The sequence below is a fragment of the Phlebotomus papatasi genome, chromosome 3 (genome assembly GCF_024763615.1).
Source record: "Phlebotomus papatasi isolate M1 chromosome 3, Ppap_2.1, whole genome shotgun sequence".
Taxonomy (NCBI): domain Eukaryota; kingdom Metazoa; phylum Arthropoda; class Insecta; order Diptera; family Psychodidae; genus Phlebotomus; species Phlebotomus papatasi.
Window position 1 is genome coordinate 20,859,988 of NC_077224.1, and position 23,254 is coordinate 20,883,241.

General features: G+C 35.4%; 2 protein-coding genes across 2 annotated transcripts; both read right to left on the minus strand.

The window, feature by feature from the left end:
* Positions 1–1,875: 1,875 nt before the first annotated feature.
* LOC129806866 (cytoplasmic dynein 1 light intermediate chain 1) lies at positions 1,876–16,207 on the minus strand. Its single transcript, XM_055855674.1, has 7 exons — positions 16,038–16,207; positions 15,327–15,517; positions 8,836–9,239; positions 8,523–8,752; positions 8,057–8,168; positions 3,410–3,595; positions 1,876–3,329 (listed from the first exon to the last, which is right to left on the minus strand). Exons 1-7 carry the CDS (start codon positions 16,115–16,117, stop codon positions 3,036–3,038), a joined length of 1,497 nt encoding a protein of 498 aa, XP_055711649.1. The 5' UTR covers positions 16,118–16,207; the 3' UTR covers positions 1,876–3,035.
* A 98-nt stretch (positions 16,208–16,305) lies between these two features.
* On the minus strand, positions 16,306–23,231 carry LOC129806871 (V-type proton ATPase subunit d). Its single transcript, XM_055855681.1, has 3 exons — positions 22,993–23,231; positions 19,593–20,356; positions 16,306–16,781 (listed from the first exon to the last, which is right to left on the minus strand). The coding sequence occupies exons 1-3, from the start codon at positions 23,111–23,113 to the stop codon at positions 16,620–16,622; spliced, it is 1,047 nt and encodes a 348-aa protein (XP_055711656.1). The 5' UTR covers positions 23,114–23,231; the 3' UTR covers positions 16,306–16,619.
* Positions 23,232–23,254: the final 23 nt, after the last annotated feature.

A 23,254-nucleotide genomic window follows, 5' to 3' on the forward strand; every position in this document is an offset into this window, starting at 1 on the left:
ATCTCGTCCATTTGTCTATTAACCTTTTTGCGGCAAAAAAATTGTATCATTTTATATATTCTTAATGCTTTATAATAAAATCTGTCGAAGTTTAATTTTAAAAGTTTCCTTTAATAATTAAAATTTTCGAAATATTTTGACCTTGCATTTTTGTACAGGCATGTGCTAAATGTTCCAACGGTTTTGAATCGTATTGAAAAATTCCAATTTTTAGCTACATACGGTACTTTTTATTCTTAGTAAATCCGAGACTACGCTGATCTTTTTGCGATAAATGTCGCTCCAGTTTTTAGAAAAAAAATGTATCATTTTGTATAAGTGTTTTAAATTAAATCCGGTTACGAATATTAAATTTCTAATGCTCTTTTTAATAAAAAAAATTGCTGAAACATTTCGCATGAACACGCATTTTATTAGTGAAAGCATGTACTAAAAGTTTCAACAATCTTTTTATGTACAGACTACCAGCTTTGCGACAAATATCGTTCTAGTTTGTAACACAAATTGTTTAATTATATTTAAAATAGTCTTGAATAAATCCATTTCTGAATTAAATCCTAAATGTTTTTTTTACATTTTAGTACATGCTTGTGCTAAATGTTTCAACAGTTTCGAATCGTGATTAAAATTTGCAGCTTTTGAAAATACCCAACTACAGGTAGATCTTGTATTCATGCTAAATCCGAAACTAATCTGATCTTCTGACAAATGTCACTTCATTTTTAGAACAAAACGCATTTTATGAATTTGAAATATTATAAACTAAAGAAATCAATGAATTAAATTAGAAACGCTCCTTTATAAAGCATTGAAAGTCCTTAAGTACTTAAAACATGAAATTTAGTACATGCTTGTGCTAAAAATTACAAGAATTCTTAATCGTATTTTAGAATTAGAAACAACGTAAAATATTGAAATGTGGAACATTATTTAATGTTATTTTTTACGGGGTAAAAGATACTGTATCGTGTTGGATGTTTCTCCTAAATTTCAAGAACATCCAGAAAAAATATGTTCTGCACAATTTAGTACAATTGAAGCAAATACTCGGTAAGTACTAAAAATATTTGACGAATTAGAAAGAATCTAGTTTGTAACACAAATTGTTTAATTATTTTTTAAATAGTCTTGGATAAATTCGGTTCTGAGTTAAATCTTAAATGCTTTTTTTTACATTTTAGTACATGCTTGTGCTAAATGTTTCAGCAGCTTCGAATCGTGATTAAAATTTGTAATTTTTAGAATTATGCAACTACAGGTAGATCTTGTATTCAAGCTAAATCCGAAGATAATCTCATTTTCTTCTGACAAATGCCACTTCATTTTTAGAACAAAACGCATTTTATGAATTTGAAATATTATAAACTGAAGAAATTAATGAATTAAATTAGAAACGCTCCTTTATAAAGCATCGAAAGTCCTCAAGAATTTAGCACATGAAATTTACTACATGCTTGTACTAAATATTACAAGAATTTTGAATCGTATTTTGGAATTAGAATCAAATAACGTAAAATACTGAAAAATAGAACATTTTTAAAGTTTTTTTACGGGGTTAAAAATACTGTGCCGTGTTGGACGTTTGTACTAAATTTCAAGAACATCCAGAAAAAACCATATTCTGCACAATTTAGTACAATTGAAGCGAATACTCGGTGTACTAAAAATATTTGAAGAATCAGAAAGAACTGCAAAATTATTAAAAAATTTAATTTCTCAATGTGATAGCTCTATAATGCAATAATCTGTAACTTTATAAAATAAATCTTGCTTTAAGTGACAGGAAAAATCTGGAGGAATCTAAGAAGAAAAAGAGACGTTTCTCTTGAAGGAAACCTAGCATTCCTTTTCGTAGGAAGAAAATCCCCAAAAAAATTGAGTTGGTTCTCTTTTATTTTCAATTTGCTATATTACATTAAATTTTCACGGTGATTTTTCCGCCAAAAAAATCACCAAAGCACAAATATTATAAATATTCTTTTTTTTTCTGTTAATTATTCTTGTCTTGGGAAGAGTATCAATATTTTTTCCATCTCTTTTCTCGAAAAAATGTTACAAAAACTTTTTTTTTTAAATTTTCCACCATGGAAATTGTTATTCCTCTATTAGAATTTTTTTAAAATTGTCTTATTAGTCGAAGACAATTTTTTAATGTCGAAGAATTGTGCAAAAATTTAGTGTGCAATTTTGGTTCTTTTCTTTTCTGAAATAGTTTTTTATCCGGGAGGAAAATGTATAATCAAAATGATTGAAATGATTTTTTTGGGAGACTCATGAATGGCTAAAAAGGATTTACAAATGACTTTTTTTTAATTATTTTGTTGAACAGATGGAGAAATAAAAAATAGTAAAAAATAAATTAAATTTATCTCTCATCTAACATTAAATTGTAAAATCATGTTAAATTTCCTCTCTCTCTCTCTCAACTTTCTCTCTCAAAATATTTTTTATTTATAGTAATTACTCAAAATAAATACTTTTTTAGCAGCACTTTATAATTATATTTTCTTTTTTTTTATTATTTTAATAACTCCTCTCAAGTATTCGCTCATCTACGAGTTCTTTTTATCTTCATTAAGTTTATCTATACAAAAGACATCGCCCTCCTTATCATCTCAATCTCTTTCCGCTGGGAAATGGCTCTTTCTCTTAAGAATTTATTCATTTCTATACAGACAAAAAAAAATAAACACTTGCTAAGGACATTTTATTTTTTGTGGAAGGACCTTCCATGGACTGGGAATTATTTAATTCGAGGGCAGGGATAAATTGCACAGAGATAATTAAATTAGAAACCGAGGACGAGTACAGTACCAAAAAAAAAAGAGATTTTCCGGGAAGGACAATGCATTATAAAAAAAGGAAACTTAAACCCAGAGGATCCTTCCTCTCTCTCTCTCTCATTCCGAAGACATTCTGTGTGACTCTGTTCCTCTCTAAATCTCTTAACCTTTTCTTTTTTTGGAATATCAGAATGTTGCAGTTGTTAAAAATGTTCATATCCCACCTTTTTTTATCATTCCCCTTTCACTCCTTCAACAATCACTCTGCGCCGCATATTCTGCCTCCTTTTTACTCACGACACTCCTCGTAAGTCTATCGAGTTCCGCTGCAGCATCCGTCCTCACACTCATCTTCTCCCCAGCACCCTCTTCCAAGCCATTTGGCGGCTGTCTCGCAATACCCCCAACTCCCGGACTCCTCGGGCTCCCACTCACATCACCAGTGGGACCCCCGGGAGTCCCAGATTTCTTATTAAGCAGTGAATTGAAGAAATTCGCCAAGACTCCCTCCCCACCAGGCGTCCCTGGCGTCAGTTTGGCATCAATCTGCCACAGACAAAAAAAACACAACCCCATTATACCCCAATCTCCAATCCCCTAAAGCCCCCCCACCTTTTCGAACTTACCTTCTTATTGGGCGATCCTTGACTACCGGAAATTGGCGTTCGCGGGGATACTTTAGCACCCGGTTGCGATCGCATTGGAGACTCTCCTCGTGTTGGTGCTTGTCCCTGAAGCAGAAGTTGCTGCTGACGCGCTAAGAATGTCTGTTCATCTTCCGGATGCACCTCAGTTTCCCGATTTGTTGCAGTCTGCAACAATAAAAACGCATCCATTCAAATTTAACCTGTTTCTCTTATTTTTAAGAGATCTATAAGAGGTTATCCTAAAATTTAAGATTATGTATATCCTAACCTCAAAATTTCAGTTCGAAAAGTTCCAATTCCGAAATTCCATTCAGTCAATTCATTTCGAGAAAAAAAACGCATCGCGGATATTCAACTTCATTTTGTTATTTTTAAGAGGTTATCCCGGTTATCCTAAAATTGAAGGTTATGTACAACCTGACTCCAAAAATTTTCAACTTCGAAAACCTTTAATCCTGAAGTTCAATTCAGATCAGCAATAAAAACGAATCCATTGAAATTTTGCTTGCTTCTCTTATTTTTAAGAGCTTTAAAAGCTTATCTTAGAATTAAAAGTTATGTATCCTAACCTCAAAAGTTTTCAATTCAAAAAATTTCAATTCTGAAATTCTAATTAGTCAATTCAATTTGAGAAAAAAACGCATCCACAGATATTCAACTTGATTTTCTTATTTTTAAGAGGTTATTCTAAAATTGAAGGTTATGTTTTTATTATTATTAATCGTGTCGAGGCTTAAAAAAATTAAGTATGTCTTGCTCAGAAACGGACCACGTCAATGGCAAGCGGACTTGCCGACATCAAATCTTCTGCTCCACAAGGGGCAGGGGACAACGGACAAACATACAAATGGGGGGTGGTTTGGATCACCCCACAGGAATGTTATGTAAGACCTGACTTCAAAAACATTGATCTTCGAAAACCTTTAATTCTGAAGTTCAATTCAGTTCAACAATAGAAACGCATCCATTTTGAAATTTAACCTGTTTCTTTTATTTTAAAAAGCTTTAAGAGGTTATCGTAGAATTAAAGGTTGTATATCCTAACCTCAAAAGTTCAATTCGAAAAGTTTCAATTCTAAAATCCCATTCAGTCAATTCAATTCGAGAAAGAAACGCATCCACGGATATTCAACTTGATTTTCTTATTTTTAAGAGGTTATCCTAAAATTGCACATTATGTAAGTCCTGACTTCAAAAGCTTTGAAAACTTTTAATTCTGAAGTTCAAATCAGTTCAACAATAGAAACGCATCCATTTTGAAATGTAACCCGTTTCTCTTATTTTAAGAAGTTTTAAGAGGTTATCGTAGAATTAAAGGTCATGTAAGACCTAACTCTTGGTGTCGTTTATGGTTTAAGAGACACAAAAAAATGGTACTAGTTCCCTTTCTGGACATTGAGGGTGCCTTTGATAAGCTAAACTCTAATATTCTTCACAAGGCAATGAAAGACTTCGGTCTGGGCCATACCCTAGAAACCCTAGAAAGATTCATAACTAGTTTGGTAAGGCAACGCGTGGTCGGAACGGAGGTTGCCAGCGCTTATTAACTGCGGCCGTTAGCAGCGGCTGCCCACAGGGTGGAGTGCTATCTCCTTTGCTCTGGTCTACGGTTGTTGATAGCCTACTGGTGAAATTAATGTGTGATCTTATGCAAAACGCACTGTATATCGTTGAAAGGTGGTGTAAGTCTCGCGGTCTGTCAGTTAACCCTGGTAAAACCGCACTAACCATTTTTACGAGAAAAACAAAACTGGAAGGATTCAAATTACCCAAGCTACTTGAACAGGAACTTGTCCTTCACAAGGAAGTTAAATACCTTGGTATTTTACTTGATCACAGACTATCCTGGAAGGGACATCTGGAAAACCGAATTAATGCGGCCACTAGATCCCTTTTCAGTTGTCGACGACTTTTCGGCAAGACTTAGGGTCTTTCGCCGAAAATCGTATTAAAGATGTACAAAGCAATCGTTAGGACAATAATTTCTTATGGAGCTGTGATATGGTACCAGAGAGTCGAATTAAAAAATTCAGCGCGGGCACTACAACGACTTCAAAAAATGGCCTGTCTGGCAATAACAGGAGCCATAATCTCTGAAAAGTATTTGAGACTGAAAGGAATAAACAGTTTATTTCTTGAGATATCGTCGGTTGCGGCTACCTCTGTCGTATCTGCATTTCTTTTATGTCAGCATTTCACGCTAGAGGGGACGTCTGTATTGTAGTTGCTTCAAATACAGATACAAAACAAATGCAGATACGACAGAGGTAGCCGCAACCGACGATATGTCTAAAAAAAAGTGTTTTGGAGGAGAAGATAATAAAACCATTTCTTCCTTTCAGTCTTAGATATGATTTAGAGTCTATTATCTTAGCGTACATTTCACCCTTCCATCCCAAAGACGGCCCATTTCTCCTTCTCGATATTTTTGAGTACGAAAGCCCTCCTCACATTGCATTTATTTTACTGCTCGAATTCAAAGAAAGAGCAGTTACATAATCGTCTTGTTTTTCAACTTGTCACCGTCCTGGAGCTTAAACGGTAAGAGATATCGACTTTCAGTCTTCGATGACACCCAATAAAAAAACAGTATCTCTAGACTTTTCTTCCCGCTCTTTCCTCTCCAAAACCATGTTTTTTCGGTTTTTCTCAAATTGGCCCAAGCTTTTTCAATGATTTTCTGATATGTTTTAGAGATAGTCTAGACGAACATTTCGCCCAAACATACCTATGACCGGAAAATTCGCCATTTTGAATTATTGAAGGTCAAAGCTCAACCACTTTGGAAGGCTCATTTTTCAACCGATTTGGTTAAATTTGGATTTTTTGGACAGGTATTGAAATTTCGAATCCGGTTGCATCGGTCTTCATCGGTTTTGAGTGGGTTCAGTACCGATTTTTGAATAATTTTTTTCTTGACCTTTTGTTTTTTCCTGAGCTAGATATCAAACGGTAAGAGATATCGACTTCCGGTCTTCGATGACCTCCCCCCCCCATAAGTGGACATAATCTCCGACGGTCTTTTTCCCTTTTTCCCCTATCGCCCCCAACCCTTAAAAACCATGTTTTTTTGATTTTCCTCAAAATTGGCCCAAGCTTTTTCAATGATTTTCTGATATACTTTAGAGGTGATCCAGGCGAACATTTAGTCCAAACATACCTATAACCGGAAAATTCGCCATTTTGAATTATTGAAGGTCAAAGGTCAACCACTTTGGATGGCTTATTTTTTAACCGATTTAGTTGAAATTGGATTTTTTGAAAAGGTATTGTAATTTCGAACCCAGATGCATCGGTCTTCATCCGTTAAGTACCGATTTTTTGATTTACAAATGCTTTTGTGATTTATAAATCAATTTGATCTCTAGTAGACCAGTAAGCACCAATAGATCATGCGAAAAACTAATTCACGGTGTTCGAACATTCCTTTTTAAGTATCAAATTTTATTCGCTTTGCTTGCACTACTGGCACACGGAAATTTCTACCTATTATCCTATTCCTGGAAACGTTTTTTTTTCAAGGTAATGGGTTAAAAAAGCTCTAAATATGGTATTTTTCATTAGAATAGTATCACGTTTGGCCACTTTGGAAAGGCCTTGAAATTTCTGATGAAACTGTAGTGGTTCCAATCGGTTCTGAACCGGTTCAAAACTGATAACTAATTTTTATTCTAAATTTAATTATATTACTTCTGAGGTGTATTTTGGGCAATTTTTTGAATGATTTTAAAATCGGTTCAAATCGGTTGTGAATCGGTAATGAACCGATAATTAATTTTCGTCTGAAAATCAATTCTATTACTTTTAAAAATCCGTTTTGAAATCGGTAAACGGTAAATGATGCGAAAGTACTTTTGAGGTATAGCATCGAAGTACGAGTTCGACCACTTCGCAAAATCAGGAACGCTTTGCCACGCATTTTAAAAGAAAATCTTGAGGTCTATTGAAAATTGCGACAGTTATTTCAAGAAAATTCCAATATTTGAGAGAATCAACAGATAAAATTGATTCAAGTGTAGCGCGATTGAACAATTTTATTTATTTTACATTGCAATTTACTTTAAAAGGCCACACTTTGGCAATCACTTTTGCAGCTCAATTTCATTGCAGAAAAGCGATAAAAAAGACCTCAAAATAATTTAATTAACTTTAATCTAAATGTGTGACCCTTGTAAGTTTCAAATAGGTCACATCGTACTCAATCATCTTCGTCACATTTGTGTGTATTTTATTGATAAACTTTCACTGGGTCAAAATTAGTGTCTGTCGCATCATCCTCTTTACACCATTCGTGCGTATCTCATAAAAAAACAGATTTATGGGATTTAAATGGTTGTAACAGTTGAATGAAAAAAAAACCAATCTGTGATTTCATCAAAAGCCATTCATTAGAGAGATCTCAGTTAAATTATTCACATTTCACGCATTTATTTCTAATTTCTGCAATTTACTGAGACAATTTTTTTTTCTTTCCTTTGCAATTGCTCTTCTTTGTAAAACAAATATTTAGAAAAAAATGTTTTTTTTTAGGTCAAGGCAGATAGACAATTATTATCTCCGCATGAATTGGAAGTTTAGTCTATCAGAGAGAAAAAAAATGAGTGAAATAAGATTTTTTTGTCTTACCTTCCGCTGTGGAGGAGGAACAACGATATCCGTGTAGTAATCATCAGGTTTGCAAGTCTGCATATTCTCGTACAGGATACTTATTTTCTTCATGTTGTCCCAGCCAGCAGGACTGCCGGGAAACAATTTTAATTTAGTTTATTTGCATTGAAATTTGTTTTTTATGGCTTCGGCACACCTTTTAGATCAAGAAAATTTCATGAAGTCAAATTTCGGATCCCTTTCTTTCTCATATGTTTTGCATATGTCTATCTCATTCTCTCGCACTCTTCTTCTTCTCTTAAACATCACTCCAAATTCAATTTAGCTCAATCGAATTTGGTATGCGAAAAAATGAGACAGTCATATGCACAATATGTGAAAAAGAAATGGTTTTGAATTTCGACTTCATGAAATTTTCCTGATCTAAAAGGTGTGCCGAAGCCATTAAAAACAAAAAAAAAAGTAGATCGTGGGAGAGACTCACATGAGAACAGCATCTTTCTCAACGACAAGAGCTGGTGTTCGAAACGGCAGATCGTAAATTCGATGCGTTAAATATTTATAAAGTAGATCACAGTTTTTGTCTTCTTTAACACTTGTGTAGAACAATGAGGCGCCATGCGCCAGACAGAATCTCCTTATCCACTGCTGCATAAAGTCAAAGTGCTCATCCCGATAGTCAAACTCCTTTTCCAGGGTGCTCATGTAGTCAGTCTTTGTGGAAAACACAATCAAAGAAAAAAAAACCTCAAATTTCCTTTTCAAACTAAAAAGTGAATGCGGTCTACCGGGTGTACCTTTGTCACAACGACTACAATGTCGAGGCCCAGGTTTGTGGTGAGCGCCCCTTCGGGCAGTGGTAACGCGTCTAATTCATCATCTGCCGACGAAAGCCTTGTGCTCCTCTTCATAGGCGATCCCGGATCTAAGTCATCACCAGCCTCGCAGTACGTCTGCCAGGCCGTGACGAGTTTCTGCCGGGCCGCCTGACGCTCCTCCGTCTCCAGCTTCAGCTTATCCACATGCTCAGCCAGAATCTTGAGCCAGTGCTGCAGCTGCTCCAGCCACGACCACGGTGTATTCATGGACACAGTGAGCATGACCAAAGTGTGTGCGTAGCTCGATTCATTGAGAGCGAATTTGAGGAGATTTGTATGACCTGGATCACCATCCAGTACCCAAACTCCCAATCGTGTCAAGTCTGACAAAGCAAAACATTTCAAATATTCAGATTCCTTGCGGAAGATTAACATGGCATTGGAAGGTGTTCTACATCTTGTGCAACTATTGCAATGTCAAAACCATTGGAAAAACATTGGACACACAACCCTCATATGTCCAAATGGCAAGCAGTTATTACAATTGCCACAAATTCATTTCGAAAGGGACAGATAATCCTAACCGGCTTATGTAGGTGAGATTCTTAACGTGAGCTAACTCGGAGTGCACGCAAATTCGATTTGGAGCTGAAGTTGGGAGACGCCATTCAGTTATCTTGAATCAAATTCGTGAAATTATACAAATTTTGTATTTAAACCAAAATATCAAGAATTTGGATGAACTGGCACAAAAGTAATATATGGGTGAAATGTAGACCAGAATGTTCTCTATAATTTTCCCATAGAACATGATCTCATCAATTACTCAGAAGTCAAGATAAGTAAGGTTTTTTGTTTCTTAACTCGTTTTTTCATCCAGAGTTCCCCAAGTAGTCATTTGTTGAACTTCAACTATATCAAAGAATTGTTGTATTTTGTGGGACTTTCCATTTAAAACCATATTTTAAGTGTCTTTGTGGAGTAGAGGCAGTCAAATTGGCATCTGAGTGATTTCAAAGCGTTATTATGGGAAAAATCAATTTTTTCACACTTAAACGGCAAAATCGGAGTGATAGCGTAGTCTGAGCGGAAAATGATGTATGGACGAAATGTAGAGACAAATGTCCTCTGCAATTATGTTGAAGTAATCATCAAAATCGGTTCAGCGACAGTCGAGATAATTGAAGTTATGTGATATTGAAATTGGTTTTTCGACTGTGGCGCCCCTGGTGTTGGTCCCACGAAGTTCAAATATTCTAGAAAGTTGTAGCATTTGGTGAGATCTTTCGTTTAAGCCCTCATTCATCAAAATCGGTCATATAGAACCGGAGATATGATTTTTTGAATTTCGTGAACTTTGACCCCTCATATCTCCGGTTCTGTTTTAACCACAGCGCACATTTGCACCATTTTGGAAACGTCCTAGACTGGACTACAACATACTAAAATTTGATTAACTTGCACAATGCCGTTTTTGAGAAAAGTGACTTTGAATTTCGATGAATTTTGACGCTATCACAGCGCCACCTGTGGTGACTTTTTGAACTTCCATCTGAAAGTGCTCATCGAGACGAAACCAAAAAGGTAAAATTTAGGTCGCTATGTTAATTAGAACCGGAGATAGAGGCCGGTCAATGTTCGAACTTTGACCCCTTATAGCTCGGGTCAGGGGTTATGGATCGACTTAAGGTTTTTTTTGTTTGATAGGTATAATCAACGGCTACAACATACTAAATTTTCAGCCCGATGCACAATGGAATTTTTGAGTTATTTAACTTATAAGATTTAAAAATTTTCTTTTTAATAATAGCGCCCCTAGCGGTGGTTTTATGAACTTCTGATGTTAGAAGGGGAAGTGGCATTTCATGAGAGCTTTCCAAAAAGCCCTCACTTTTTAAATTCTGACAATTAGAACCGGAGTTATGGCCATTTTAAGAATTTTTCTTTGGACCCTTATAGCTCGGGTCAGGGGGGTCGGGGGACCTTAAGTTTGGTATTGATGGAAAGCTCTAAGGCCCAGCTATAACATACTAAAATTTGAGCCCGCTCGATGCCACAGGGGCGGAGCTATTGGGAAAACAAAAAAAGGGGGGTCTTCAAAATGGCGGAAGGAGGGGTGGGGGGTGGGGGGTCAATGCACCAAGTTGCAATTTTCACCCGATATATAACCTTTGCCGAAAACCGCAAGTCGATATCTCTTTTAGTTTAGGAGCTATTAAGCTCCAAAGAGCGGCCGGCCGGCCGGCCGGGAACGTAAATTAGCCACATATATATTTGTGATCAGGAAGTGCTGAAACACATTTTGGCCAACTTTGAGGTCGATCGGACGACATGAAATTTTGTTAGGATTATAGTAGGTGAGATTGTTAAGAATCTCACCTAATATCGATTGATGCTTTTCTCAACTATTCAAAAATATCTTCTAGAATCACTTAAGTCTTTGGCTTGTCATCACTTTTTCGATAAAGAATAATGCCTAGTAAACCCAAAAGGCAATTTTTTCAAGTTTAAACTGAAGAATAGCAAGTTTGAATACTTAGTAGACGCCATTAAAGAGTGTTATAATAAAAATTTACCGTCAAACTAATTTTAAACTCGTTATTTTAGAAGACTATTAAAAAAAATCCACAGTGGGGCTAAGACGGCCGAAACCTATTTTTTTCAACCATTTTTAATGTAATCAGAATTATATTTATTTCATTTGGCGTTAATTGAAGAATATTTTCCCAAATTTTCATTAAGATCGGTCAAAAATTGTGGTCTATAACGGGTTTTCAAAGTCAAAGTTTAAAAATGTCCTAGAGAACGTATTTCTGTGCCGCATATATGCGGTACCGCTTCATTGGTACACGATACTATAGTATCGTGTTTGAACTCGTCAGAAAGATCTTGGAATTTCTGACAAGTCTGAAGCGATTCCAATGGGTTATGCCCTAGACACACTTACGGCTAAAGTCCAGAGACGACTAAGCTCGTTCATAGCCAAGTCAGTTCCTGACACACTACGAACAAGGATTAGCATCCACTGGTATCCACAAAACATAGCTTTTGGGGAGTTAACACGCACAGCTGAATCATAAAACGGTTCAGATTGCGCTTAAAAACACGCACAGCTCAATCATAAAACAGTTAAGAATGCGCTTAAAAATACGCAAAGATCAATCATGATACGGCCAAGATTCTCCTGAAAACATGCACCGTTTTATGGTTCAGCTGTTTGTGTTTTCATCTCGATCTTAACCATTTTATGATTGAGCTGTGCGTATTTTTGAGCTCAATTTTAAACGTTTTATGAGGTTTTGCGTGTTTTTAAGCGCAATCTTAAGCGTTTTATTGAGCTGAGCGTGTTCTACGCACATTTTAGATCGTTTTATACTTAAACTGTGGATCTTTTATATACAATATTAACCGTTTTATGCTTGAGATATGCAAATTTTACCTATTTCTCAAAAAAAAAATTACAAGTAGGATTCCTAAAATGAGCTAAAAATCAGGACATTTTAAGAAATTTTACTGCTCGAACTCAAAAATTAAATATACAAAAACTTTTATGTAAATCCTTGTGTAATCCTTTATTCACCTTATTTTTAGAGTAAATTTTCTTGATTTTAGTATCAGACTTCTCTCAAAGTAAGATTTCCCAAAATACCTTAGGAGTAATCTAATTAATTTTAGGATAAAGGGGGTGGGAAAGCGTCCCATGATTTACTGAGTTCTCGCACTTATAACTTTCTTGAAAGTACTTTCGCATCATTTACCGTTCACCGGTCCAAAAACCAATTTGAACGGATTTATAAATCACTCAAAAGATCCATTAAAATATAGCTTCAGAGAAATAAAATTGATTTTCGGACGAAAATTACTTATCGGTTATGAATTTGTCTGTTACTGGTTCAGTATCAATTGGAATTGGTTCAGTGTTATCAGAAATTCCAAGACCTTTCCAGCGCGCTTTAACAAGATAACATTCGGTTGAGAAATACGCTCTCTAGGAACTTTTCAACATTTGACCTTGAAAAACCATTGTTAGAAATGATTCAACGGTATTTCCGCATATGAGCGAATGTTTGCTGAAGAAGAATTAAGGAGTTATGAACAATCTTGCTATTTCAAATATGGATTGAAGTAATTTTCGAACAATTTAGAAATGTTTAACAGAATAAAATATTTCACTAACCACTAATTTTTGATCTGATCTGAGCGGTGGGTCATTGTAGTTAGTAATAGTAATACAATGCATTTAGTGAGGAAATGTTTCTAGATTTAGCCAGACATACATTAAAGAAACATGGAAATGTTTCAAGAACCACAAAAACGTTTTTAGTAACATGAAAACGCTTTCAAGAGAAACACTGAAAGTATCTAGAAACACAACAATGTATACAGAAAATCGGAAACGCTTCCAGAATCACTCAAAATGCATTCAAGAAATATGAATGGTTTTAGAAATGCCAAAACGAATCCAGAAATGAGAGAAAGTTTATAAAATCATTGAAAATTATCTATGAAACATGAAAATGTTTCTTAAAACGCGAACAAAACATTAGAAAATACGCAAATGCTTCCAGAAACAGGTAAGTTTTTCTAGAAACACGAAAACGTTTCTAGAAACATAGAAACGCTGTCAAGAGAAACAGTGAAAGTTTCTAGAAACACTATAACGCATTCAGAAAATCGCACCCATTTCCAGAATCGCCCAAAAATGCATTCAGAACACATGAAACGTTTTTAAAAATGCGAAAACCCATCCAGAATTTCGAAAACGTTTTTAGAATTGTTCGGAAATGCGATCAAAAAACATAACACGTTTCTTTAAACATAAAAACGCATTTAGAAAAGCGAAAATATTTAATCACTCATTTAAAAAATTATTCAGAAGGCGTAATTAGGTCTAGAATCACATAAATGCATCCAAGAATCAGAGGAACCGTACTAAAATCGTAGAGTTTCGATCTTCATCATGCCCAAATGGTCAAAAAGCACCACGTTTCTAGAAACAAGAATCACGCGTTTTTTTTCTCGTTATGATAATCGGAGTAATTTTCTAAAAAAAAACTAGCATTTAGCTCTTTGTATTTCTAGGTTATGATGATCTAGGTCGCTCTCTTCATTTATGGATTACAATTACCAGAACTACTCAATAAAGTTTGCCAAAAATATTAAAATAATTATGACAACATTACATGTCGCGTACTAAAAAACATAACCTAACTTAAAATCAGTGTTTTGAAATCAACGGTTGATAAATTGTGGACTATAGAGCGATGGCCTATAGCGGGGTTCTACTCTATTGTCAAATTCCTCTGCATTTTAGAACATAAAAGTTCGTCAGACTAATGCCCTAGACCCACTTACGACTTAAGCCGAGAGACGACTTAGTGGAAAATGACGGGAATGTAGTTTGATCATTATTTCTAATATAATTATGCTAAGCCGTCTCTCGGCTAATCCTCAGGTCTGTCAAAGCCCTAACACTAGAAGCGCTTTAGTCGTGAAAATGATTTTTGTAGAACATAATATGAAATATTTCAATTGACAGTGATAACTTTGCCATTAATTTTGAGATAATCCTCAAATTATTTGGTCATAATTTTTTAAATAATGAAAAATGAACATGTTTAGCATTTTACTGTTCTAAAGTGCTTCTACATATCTACATAATCGACTTTTCTTAGGATATTGGTGTCAGTCACGACTGTTTGACGGTTTTAGAACACGACGAGGACAGACGAGAAAATATAGTCGAAACAGGGACCAACACAACAGAAATCGATAATGCAGAAGCACTTGAAAATTGCTAAGTGCTAAAAAAAATATTCATTTTTCATTGGAATAGCATGAATAGAACACTTTCTTTTAGTACATGATTGTTCTCATGCTGCTGCGTATTCCAAAAACCAACAACAGTCGAGACAGGAACCAATACAAAGAAAAGTCAATTACGCAAAAGCACATAGTCAGCCATTACTACAAACATTCAATATAATAGATTTTTAATATTGTTGGTTCCTGTCATGACTATTTGGTGGTTAGCTGAGATTCTTTACTATCTCATTTTAGAACACGACGAGGCCTGGAGAAAACAATCGAGACAGGACGTAAAGAATAGTCGATAAAGCAGAATCACATGAGAACAGACATGTACTAAAAATAATGTTTAGGAAAAAATTTGCCTTTTTCATTTTTAATTTTATCCTGAGATTTTTTCCGGGGCCATTGAGGGTTAATGCAGTTCAAAGATGCCTTCTTAAAAAGTTTTATGAGGTTTTGTTGCAATTTCTAGTAACTTGACCTAGTTTCCGACAATCTCCTCAGAGAGATAAAAATATTTTCCCAGAAAGGTTTATTGTTAGAGAGAATCCTTTCCTTTGATTTTCTTCTTAATCTTTCGGGAGTGTGTTTTTCTTGGAGTACACAGAATTTCAAAGGATGCGAAGGGATTAAAGGGTTTGAGGAAATATTAGACTTACCATCTCTGTATTCATCACGGACATCTATGTAGGCGTACTCAAGTCCTGAGCCCTTCTTGGGATCCTCAACACCTTGAAGCTTGGCAATGAGGCTGGTCTTCCCAGACGCATTGTCTCCCACGACGAGCACCGACTTATTGGATGGCAACTTTGTGCTGCCCTGCTTTTGTACTTCGCCCAGGATCTCGGACCTGCGACAAAAGAGACACAAGGATGAGATGCTTTGGAAAATTTCCTGCCTCTTGGCAAAAGGATGAGTCATCGCAATCGATGGTATTGGCTTGAGGGAGTGACACCACCTGTTTTCACCCACTTTCTGTCCCCATTCTGAGCCCCGGAAGTGAATATTTCTGTGCTGAGGGATTGATAGTGTGGGTGGAAAGGGTGTATTGGTGGGAAGCTTCCCCGTGGAGGCTTTCCTTTGCGTCACAAAAGAAAAAAAAAACTTTGGTGCCTCAAGTGATGTCATCAGCTGGTGGCCCAAAGTGGCTGATTAATGAGAAATGCAAAGTAGTTGGGGAATGCACGATCGCGTATTAATTTTAATTAGCATATTGTGACGAGCAGTGAGGTGCCCTAGGTGAGTGTGTGCGAAGAAATGCCATTTGACAATGGGGCACACCAAAATAGGCGTTCTCACGGGAGTCATTCCATCATTTCTCTGCCACGCACCATCTCTCCCAGACTCAATTTCACCCCAAAACCACTCACCATAGGTTCTCCTTGATCTCTGTGCCATCCTTTTTGCGTGTAGTCGCCGTTATACCATTTGTCTGTGATGTAATTTCCATTTTTTCCTGATCCCAACACAATTTTTCTTTCGCACTTTTGAGGGTATTTTGACAGCTACACCACTGCTTCACCCACAATTCCGCCACGCGGCGCTGCCATCGCTTCGAAGAAAACATGTCTGCCATTCAAACAAAAAACCCTCCAACGACTCCTTTTCAACTCAAAATTAACCCACAAAAAAAAACTATTTCACGTAAAATTTTGCCTTTATTGATGATATTTGCTGCACAATTCACAAATCTACCTCCCACAGGAAGCATCCACAGCATTTAACAATCAACAAATAAACGATAAATACAATTTATATACAACTTTTTCTCTAATACTCTGCGCACTTCCCTCGTCCGGGAGTTCTTCCCGGACGAGTTGGCTCATTTGTTTTTTTTTTGGAAATAAAACCCAGTAATTTACACTTATACTCTCCGAAGAGCTTTGAAATGAAAGACATCTGAAGGATTAGGAATGTGTACTTCTGATGCTGAAGACAAAAGAAAAAACTACTTAGAAAATCGGGATGTAGTTGTCAATCTTAGCACGATGCTTCTGGGCAACACATTCAGCAATCCAGACAATATTGCGACATTCCTGCTCCTTCAGCTTGAGATATGAGTAGAAAACCCCAAAGTGGAATTGCTGGATGAAGGCGAAAACATTCAGTTTCACCTGAAAAAGGATTAAAAAAAACAGAAATCACAATAAGCCTATTCATCCTTAAGTGATGAGTGATTCTCATGTAAACCACTGAGAAAATGTATACATCGAGGCCATATCCTCCAAATGTGAGAGTTTGATTTTGTGGGAAAAGGCAACTCTCCGTGTGGAAAACCGGGTAGAATTCTCGAGTGGTATTCCCGGTGAGAATTTGATTAATTTACATAGAAAATAAGCAAATAAATTAAAATATCGCGTTTTTTTAAGTTTTAAATGGTTTTTAAAGGATTATTTCACTTAACCCTTTAAGGACGATTGGAACACCGGTGTCCCAAAAAGAATATATTTTTTCCTGACTACCTAAAGTTATTTTTTTCTTATGACTGTACATAATTGTAAAGTAGAAGGTTGAAGGAATCTACAATATTTTTTGCAAGTCTCTAGCTATTTGATATGAAGTAAATATTTAAGCTAAAAAATGGCGAATTTTTCAATTCTCAAATTCATAATTGATTTTATTTATTTTTTATACTTCCAATTTTTTTTAAGCAAAACCCTTTTGGCAATAAAAACTACAATACTCATATGTAATATTTTCCATCAAAGTGAAAAATATTATTCATTGGTATTGTCAGAAAAATGACTTAAATTTTTAGGCCATTTTTGTCCCAATCGGTCATAGAAGCACAAAATATACCAAATCAGACTCTGTTGGACTTTCCAAGGTTAGATGTAAGACTTATCATTGACTATGTTTCTCAGTTTAATTTTTATTGTTGATTTTCAGTCCGTAAAAAGTGGCTCGTCGTTAAAGGGTTAATAAATACAATTTCCGTATATTTATAATGAATTTCAATGAAGTTTTTTCTTAATAAACTGTGCAGGAATTTCGATTTTTTTTCTTATTATCTCTTATTATTTTTCTAATTTTTTGTGTTTGATACCAATCATTTTCCATTTTTTTTATTATTTTAATAATATTTTGTTTCAGCTCTCGTAAATAAGAAAACGGTTGTGGCCATTTAATGATTAGATCTTTGATTAACCTATTTATATTCTTAATAAACACAAAATTGATAAGATTTTTAGCAGTTTACTTGGCCGTGAACTCTTTGAAACTCTCTAATTTTTGTTTTAACTAAAACCGGAGAAAAAAGATCGCATAATTTATAAACATGGAGTTTATCAGTAAAAAGGTCCTTTTTTAGTAAGTTGAAATTGTTAGATCTCAAGAACAAACAAAACAAATATTTTAAGCAGAGAAATAATATCACTTATTCTAAAATTAATAATTGGATAATAATTGAACAGATATTTAAAAATCGTGTAGTTACGTGTTCTTTCTTAAATTAGAAAAAAAAATTATTGAGTGAGATTATTGATATTTGCATCTATATTATCCTTCTTTATTCGATATAAAATCTAAGAAAAATTGTAACTTCTCTATTGAAAAACTATTTACAATGTTTGAAACGCTTTTCTTTAGGTTAATAAAGTTTTTATGTGAGAAAATTCCTTCAAATACTCCACGTAAAATAGAAAAGAAAACGGACAATGTCTAGAATTTTCCGCGAAAAATGTATCAATTTTGAATTTTACTCTTGAGTGATTGTAAATATGTATCTCCAGTATCTTCTAAATTTAAAATATTCAACGATCTTTCTAATTTTCTCAAATTAACTATAAGTTCTTATATAATATATAAGGATAAAATCGGATTCTGAAAGGGAATAAAATTCTATATCTAATTCTGTAATAATCGAAAAATCAAAAAATCCTGAAACTGCCATTAAAATAGCGCAAGTGCGAATTGATTGTCGAATATTGCAAAAATATCATGAATATTTGTCGAGGTTCTCAAGTATTGCAAAAATGTTACAAAAATACTCGTCAAATCCGAAAACAATACCAAATTAGCGACTAAGAAAACTTTTCTTGGCGAAAACTCGTAACCTCTTAACATTTAATATGCCTCATCACTTGAAAATTGGTTTGAAAAATCACAAAAAAATATAAGAAAATGTGAAATTATTGAAAAAATAAATAATAAGAATTGTTGCAGAATAATATTGCAGAGAAAAATAACTTCACACTTTTTTTCTATTACGAATTCCTGTTGGAATTTTACTTATTATTTTCAAAAAAAAGCGCAAATTATAAATGACAATTTTTAAATTTTACAGGAAAATATATAGTTGATATGAATCCTGTAATCCTTGTCAAATTGCTAAAAAAAAAGAAAAATTTAATGGAAATTGATTTTTTGTTACAAAAATCTCTGAAAATTCACTTTACCATTATTTGACAATTTTCAGAAAATTTATACAAAACTACAAGAAAATGAAAAAATCTTTATACGTATAAATACGTGTTTATAATTGAATTGGTGCAAATGCAAAGGGCCTTTTTTAAGTTTTTTACTGTAGTAAAATATTATAAAGAGCAATTTGGCATGAAATGCCGTTGCAGTCAAGTGTTAAGAGGAGTCGCGATGAATAAGTCAAACTTATAACAATGTTATTTAATTGTTTATTCATTCATTGAATTTATAATTACTTCAGTATTCAGTTTTTTTTGTGACCAAAAACAGCACGCGGAATGTCAAAAACGATTTCTACAAAAAGTTCCACACGATAATCTCACCTGATTCTCTCCGATATTCGTGGATACGAAGAGCGGGCAGGTGGGAAAAATAGGAGAAAACGTCACGGAGAGAAGCTCGCGTAAAGTCTTCTCTCACAAAGTGGAGGATACGGGCCCATTGAACATTACTCTAATTTCTTTCGCGTCAAAAAAACCTGGAAAAATAAAAATTACACTCACCTCGTGCTCGAAGAATTTGTCCTCGAGTGTCTTGTCGCCGGGATTGTTTCCGGATCCATCAAACAAGGCAGCATATTCAGCATAGTACTCTGCAACTGCCTTAACTTGTTCGTAGTCATCAGCTCTGGCCAATGCAGCCAATCCATCGGGATTCATCTTTCCACAGCGTGGATACAGCTTAGCCCTGTCATCCTTGGACAGTTCTGTCCCGAAGGAATTAATCGTGATGATGATAGCTCGGCGATCAGCTTCAAAAGCCAAAATCTCACACATAACATCAGCCGTAGTTCCGCCAATTTTCTTGCAGAAATCATAGAAAGCCTCCAAGTAGGCCTTGTACAGCGTATTCCTGATAATTTCAATGTTCATTTCATCGAGATCCTGCTCGGAGATGCAATCAACAAAGAATGGAGCCAATGGAGTATCCACAAGTACGGCATTGTACAACTCAGCTGGAGTGGCAGCCACATGGATGGCCTCCATTTGCTCAAAGCTTCCCAGTGGATGGCATTTGGGAATGAGCTCAGAGATGGGGCGTTGGTGAAGGGTGCCAGTGATCAACAGGATAATGTTGTCGATCATGTAGCTGTAAGTGATAAAGTCCAGAAAGGTAGACAGAGGCTCCACAGCGTGATTCCTCATGTGCTGGAATTCAATCACCAGCTTCTCCCTCAGCTTATCATCAATCACGGACACCGTGAGAGGGGAGGGTTCATTGGCCAGGAACTGACCATAATCAGTACCCTGAAGATGGAGCTTCAAGTCTGGAAAGCAATATTTCAGAAAGGAAATTTATAAACCTTCATTTTTAGGACTTCAATTCAAATATCTGTTTTGACAAGTTTTGCCTTAGTCTCCCATACGATATAATAATAATGCTGGCGCAACATTCCATGAAGGAACAAGGCCTTCCCACAAGGGGATTTCTAGACATGCACTATTATTTTTTCTTGTACGGGATGATGTTGTCAGTCCCATGCCCGTGGAATCAAGTGCAGTGAAGCTCACTGGATGCAATTCGAACACCTTTAACGCCAGAAAAATTCCTGGTGACCTAAAGGGGATTCGAGCCCGGAACACTTGCATCATAGAGCGAGTGCTCTACCACTTGACCCATTGAGTGCCCTAATGTACATGTACTCTATTTAATATGAAACTATTTCTAAATTTATATCTCAGTTCCTGTGCAATAATTATTGTTAATTAGAATTATTTGTGAAGTGGAAGTTATCTCGCAACTTAAGTCAATTTAGGCGATTCTAGTGAATAATTCTTGATGTTATACGTGAATTCTGAAGTAAATTTACTTCAGTAAATTTACTTTAAGTAAAGTACTTTTATATTCAATGGAGATTACTGCATTTCAGTAGAAATATCTGCATAAAAACCCTCGAAAGTTATGTTTTGTGAGTGGAAATAAATGTTAAGCCTCCTTTGTAGTGTGTCAAGAACTGATTTGGATATGAAGGACCTTAGTCAGTTCTGTACTTTAGTTGTAAGTGTCCAGGACATAACGGTTGCAAATGCAGAGATATCCTCATACATGTTTGTATGTAAAAATGATCTATAGCTTCAACCCCTTCAACCGCTTCAAGCCCACAAGCCACATGCCAGAGGGTGACAAACTCCTATTTATTTACATAATGCCCTTTCCTAATTGCCTCAGACTGCAAGATTTGACATTGGGTTCATCCTCAGCAAAATTATGTGCTAATCTTTTGGGAGGTTTATTTTATCGTGAGACTTGACTAATCTCCATTTGTCTGTTTTTATATATTTTATTTTTATGGAGTTCTTGACACCTTGTCCTTTGTGAGTGTGCCGGCCTGCGGTGTGGTCAAATTTTGTTCGTTATTCTTACTCTGTTATTATTATTTCTTGGAGACATTTATTGTACACTTTTTTCATTTTTTTTTTTGCTGGAGTGCCTTTCTAGCCCCGCCTATTTCTAGGGTCTTTTTCGGGCCTTTTGCCTTTTCTCTACCCAATATTGTATATAGGACGGGTTACAACGGAGCATCCGGATGTAAGATTCTATTTTTTTTGTCTCCGACTCTACCGCGGTTCCGGATCGTCCCTTTGGTCCGGGTGTCAGGGTCTTCTTGTATATTTTCTCCTAAATTCTTTTTCTTTATCTTAATTCAAAGTTACTAAATTTTTAAGTTTTTATTTTTTAATTGTCATCACGGCAATAACACGTGTTACATTCTAGCCTCGTTGTCGTATCACCTATGTGTCTTATCTAATTCCTTCCCACCTTCCCATATAACCCAGTAAGTTCCACATACTTGAATTTGGAAAAGATCGTTATACACTACAAAATACTATACAGCCTGAGAAGAAGCGTTTCCGCCGTTTGGCTTTGGAGGCTGGTCATTGTAATGTAATGTAATAAATTATATTACATTACATTACATTACATAGTGTAACTATCTTAGAAAAGAAATTATTCACCCAATATTTAAATCAGAGAAAAGGAAAGAGAAAAATATTATGAAAATCGATCAGATATCAAACATTTTGTGCGTAACCTCGTGCACAGAATTTGCATAAAATTCTGTGAGGCGAGAAAAGAGTAGTAATACGCATTTCTACCTCTCTTTGTCTATTTTTTCTATGTAACTAAAGAATTAAACTAACTAAAAACGAATAATTCAAAATTGTCTACCTTATAATTATTTTAGTATGCGATAGAAACGAATGGGTTAACTTTTGAAAACAGTAATAGAATATTGGAGATAAAGAACAAAAAGATAATTACTTATCAGTTCACTCACTCATACTTAGATATATTTAGAAAGTATTATTAAAATAACTCATTATTTTCAGGATTTTTGGTACTCAAAAATTAATTTCCAAGTTTAGTTTTTAAAAAGATAAAATTTATTTCTAGATCGATTGCAATAGCAGTGACGCGGAGAGGATCACTGCTGAAAACTCCACAAATCTTGGTTAATCAAGATCACGTGAGTAATTTCTCAATGAAAGGGTGTTCCTGAGAGGATTTATTTATTCATAGTCCAGAAGGAAAGCCTGATATACCCAGGAAGCCCGGGAAAAAATCCTGAACTTCAGGAAAAAGGTGTCCAAGGGGGATTTGCTTATCGAGAAAAGCCTCCATCGAGGTTCTAATCTAAAAAATTACACACAACTCTAAAAAGAGACTTTCCCGGAATGCTTGAGATAAGAATCTTGCAAAATTTCTCCTCAGAATCCGAAGAAAATCCCTGAAATATGGAAATTTTCCCAAGGACACTCCCTCAACAGGTAACCCTCAATATCTCATAAATACTTCTTGTTTTTGCACAAAATCCTTTTCAGGGTGATTGCACGGAAGTACCACGATGCAAAAGAGTAAAAAAAATAGGGAAAATTTGCAAAGAAAAGCTGGAAAACTCACCCTCAAGTGTCTCACACTGGACCAAGTTGAGATAGTCGGATTGCTTGAGGATTCCGCACTTGAATCCACGGCACAAGCCCTCCAGGTATCCCCCGTCGATGTTGAAGATGAATCCAGTCATTTTCAAGACACTTTTCACTCGGAATCACAAGGAAATGATCACTTAATTGGCCACAAGACCAAATTTTCCACCTCGAGTAAATTATCAAAATGTCATATGACCTGTAGTTGGGATATCAGTCACGCGCAGCGCTGATTGGTA

Coding starts and splice junctions, on each gene's coding strand:
- LOC129806866 (XM_055855674.1), bottom strand. CDS start 16,117: ATGGAAATTACATCACAGACAAATGGTATAACGGCGACTACACGCAAA. Junction 8,169..8,522: donor GAGAAAGATGCTGTTCTCAT/GTGAGTCTCTCC, acceptor GTTTCCCGGCAG/TCCTGCTGGCTGGGACAACA. Junction 3,330..3,409: donor AAGGATCGCCCAATAAGAAG/GTAAGTTCGAAA, acceptor TGTCTGTGGCAG/ATTGATGCCAAACTGACGCC.
- LOC129806871 (XM_055855681.1), bottom strand. CDS start 23,113: ATGACTGGATTCATCTTCAACATCGACGGGGGATACCTGGAGGGCTTG. Junction 20,357..22,992: donor CCAGTGTGAGACACTTGAGG/GTGAGTTTTCCA, acceptor ATTGCTTTCCAG/ACTTGAAGCTCCATCTTCAG. Junction 16,782..19,592: donor ACAAATTCTTCGAGCACGAG/GTGAGTGTAATT, acceptor ATCCTTTTTCAG/GTGAAACTGAATGTTTTCGC.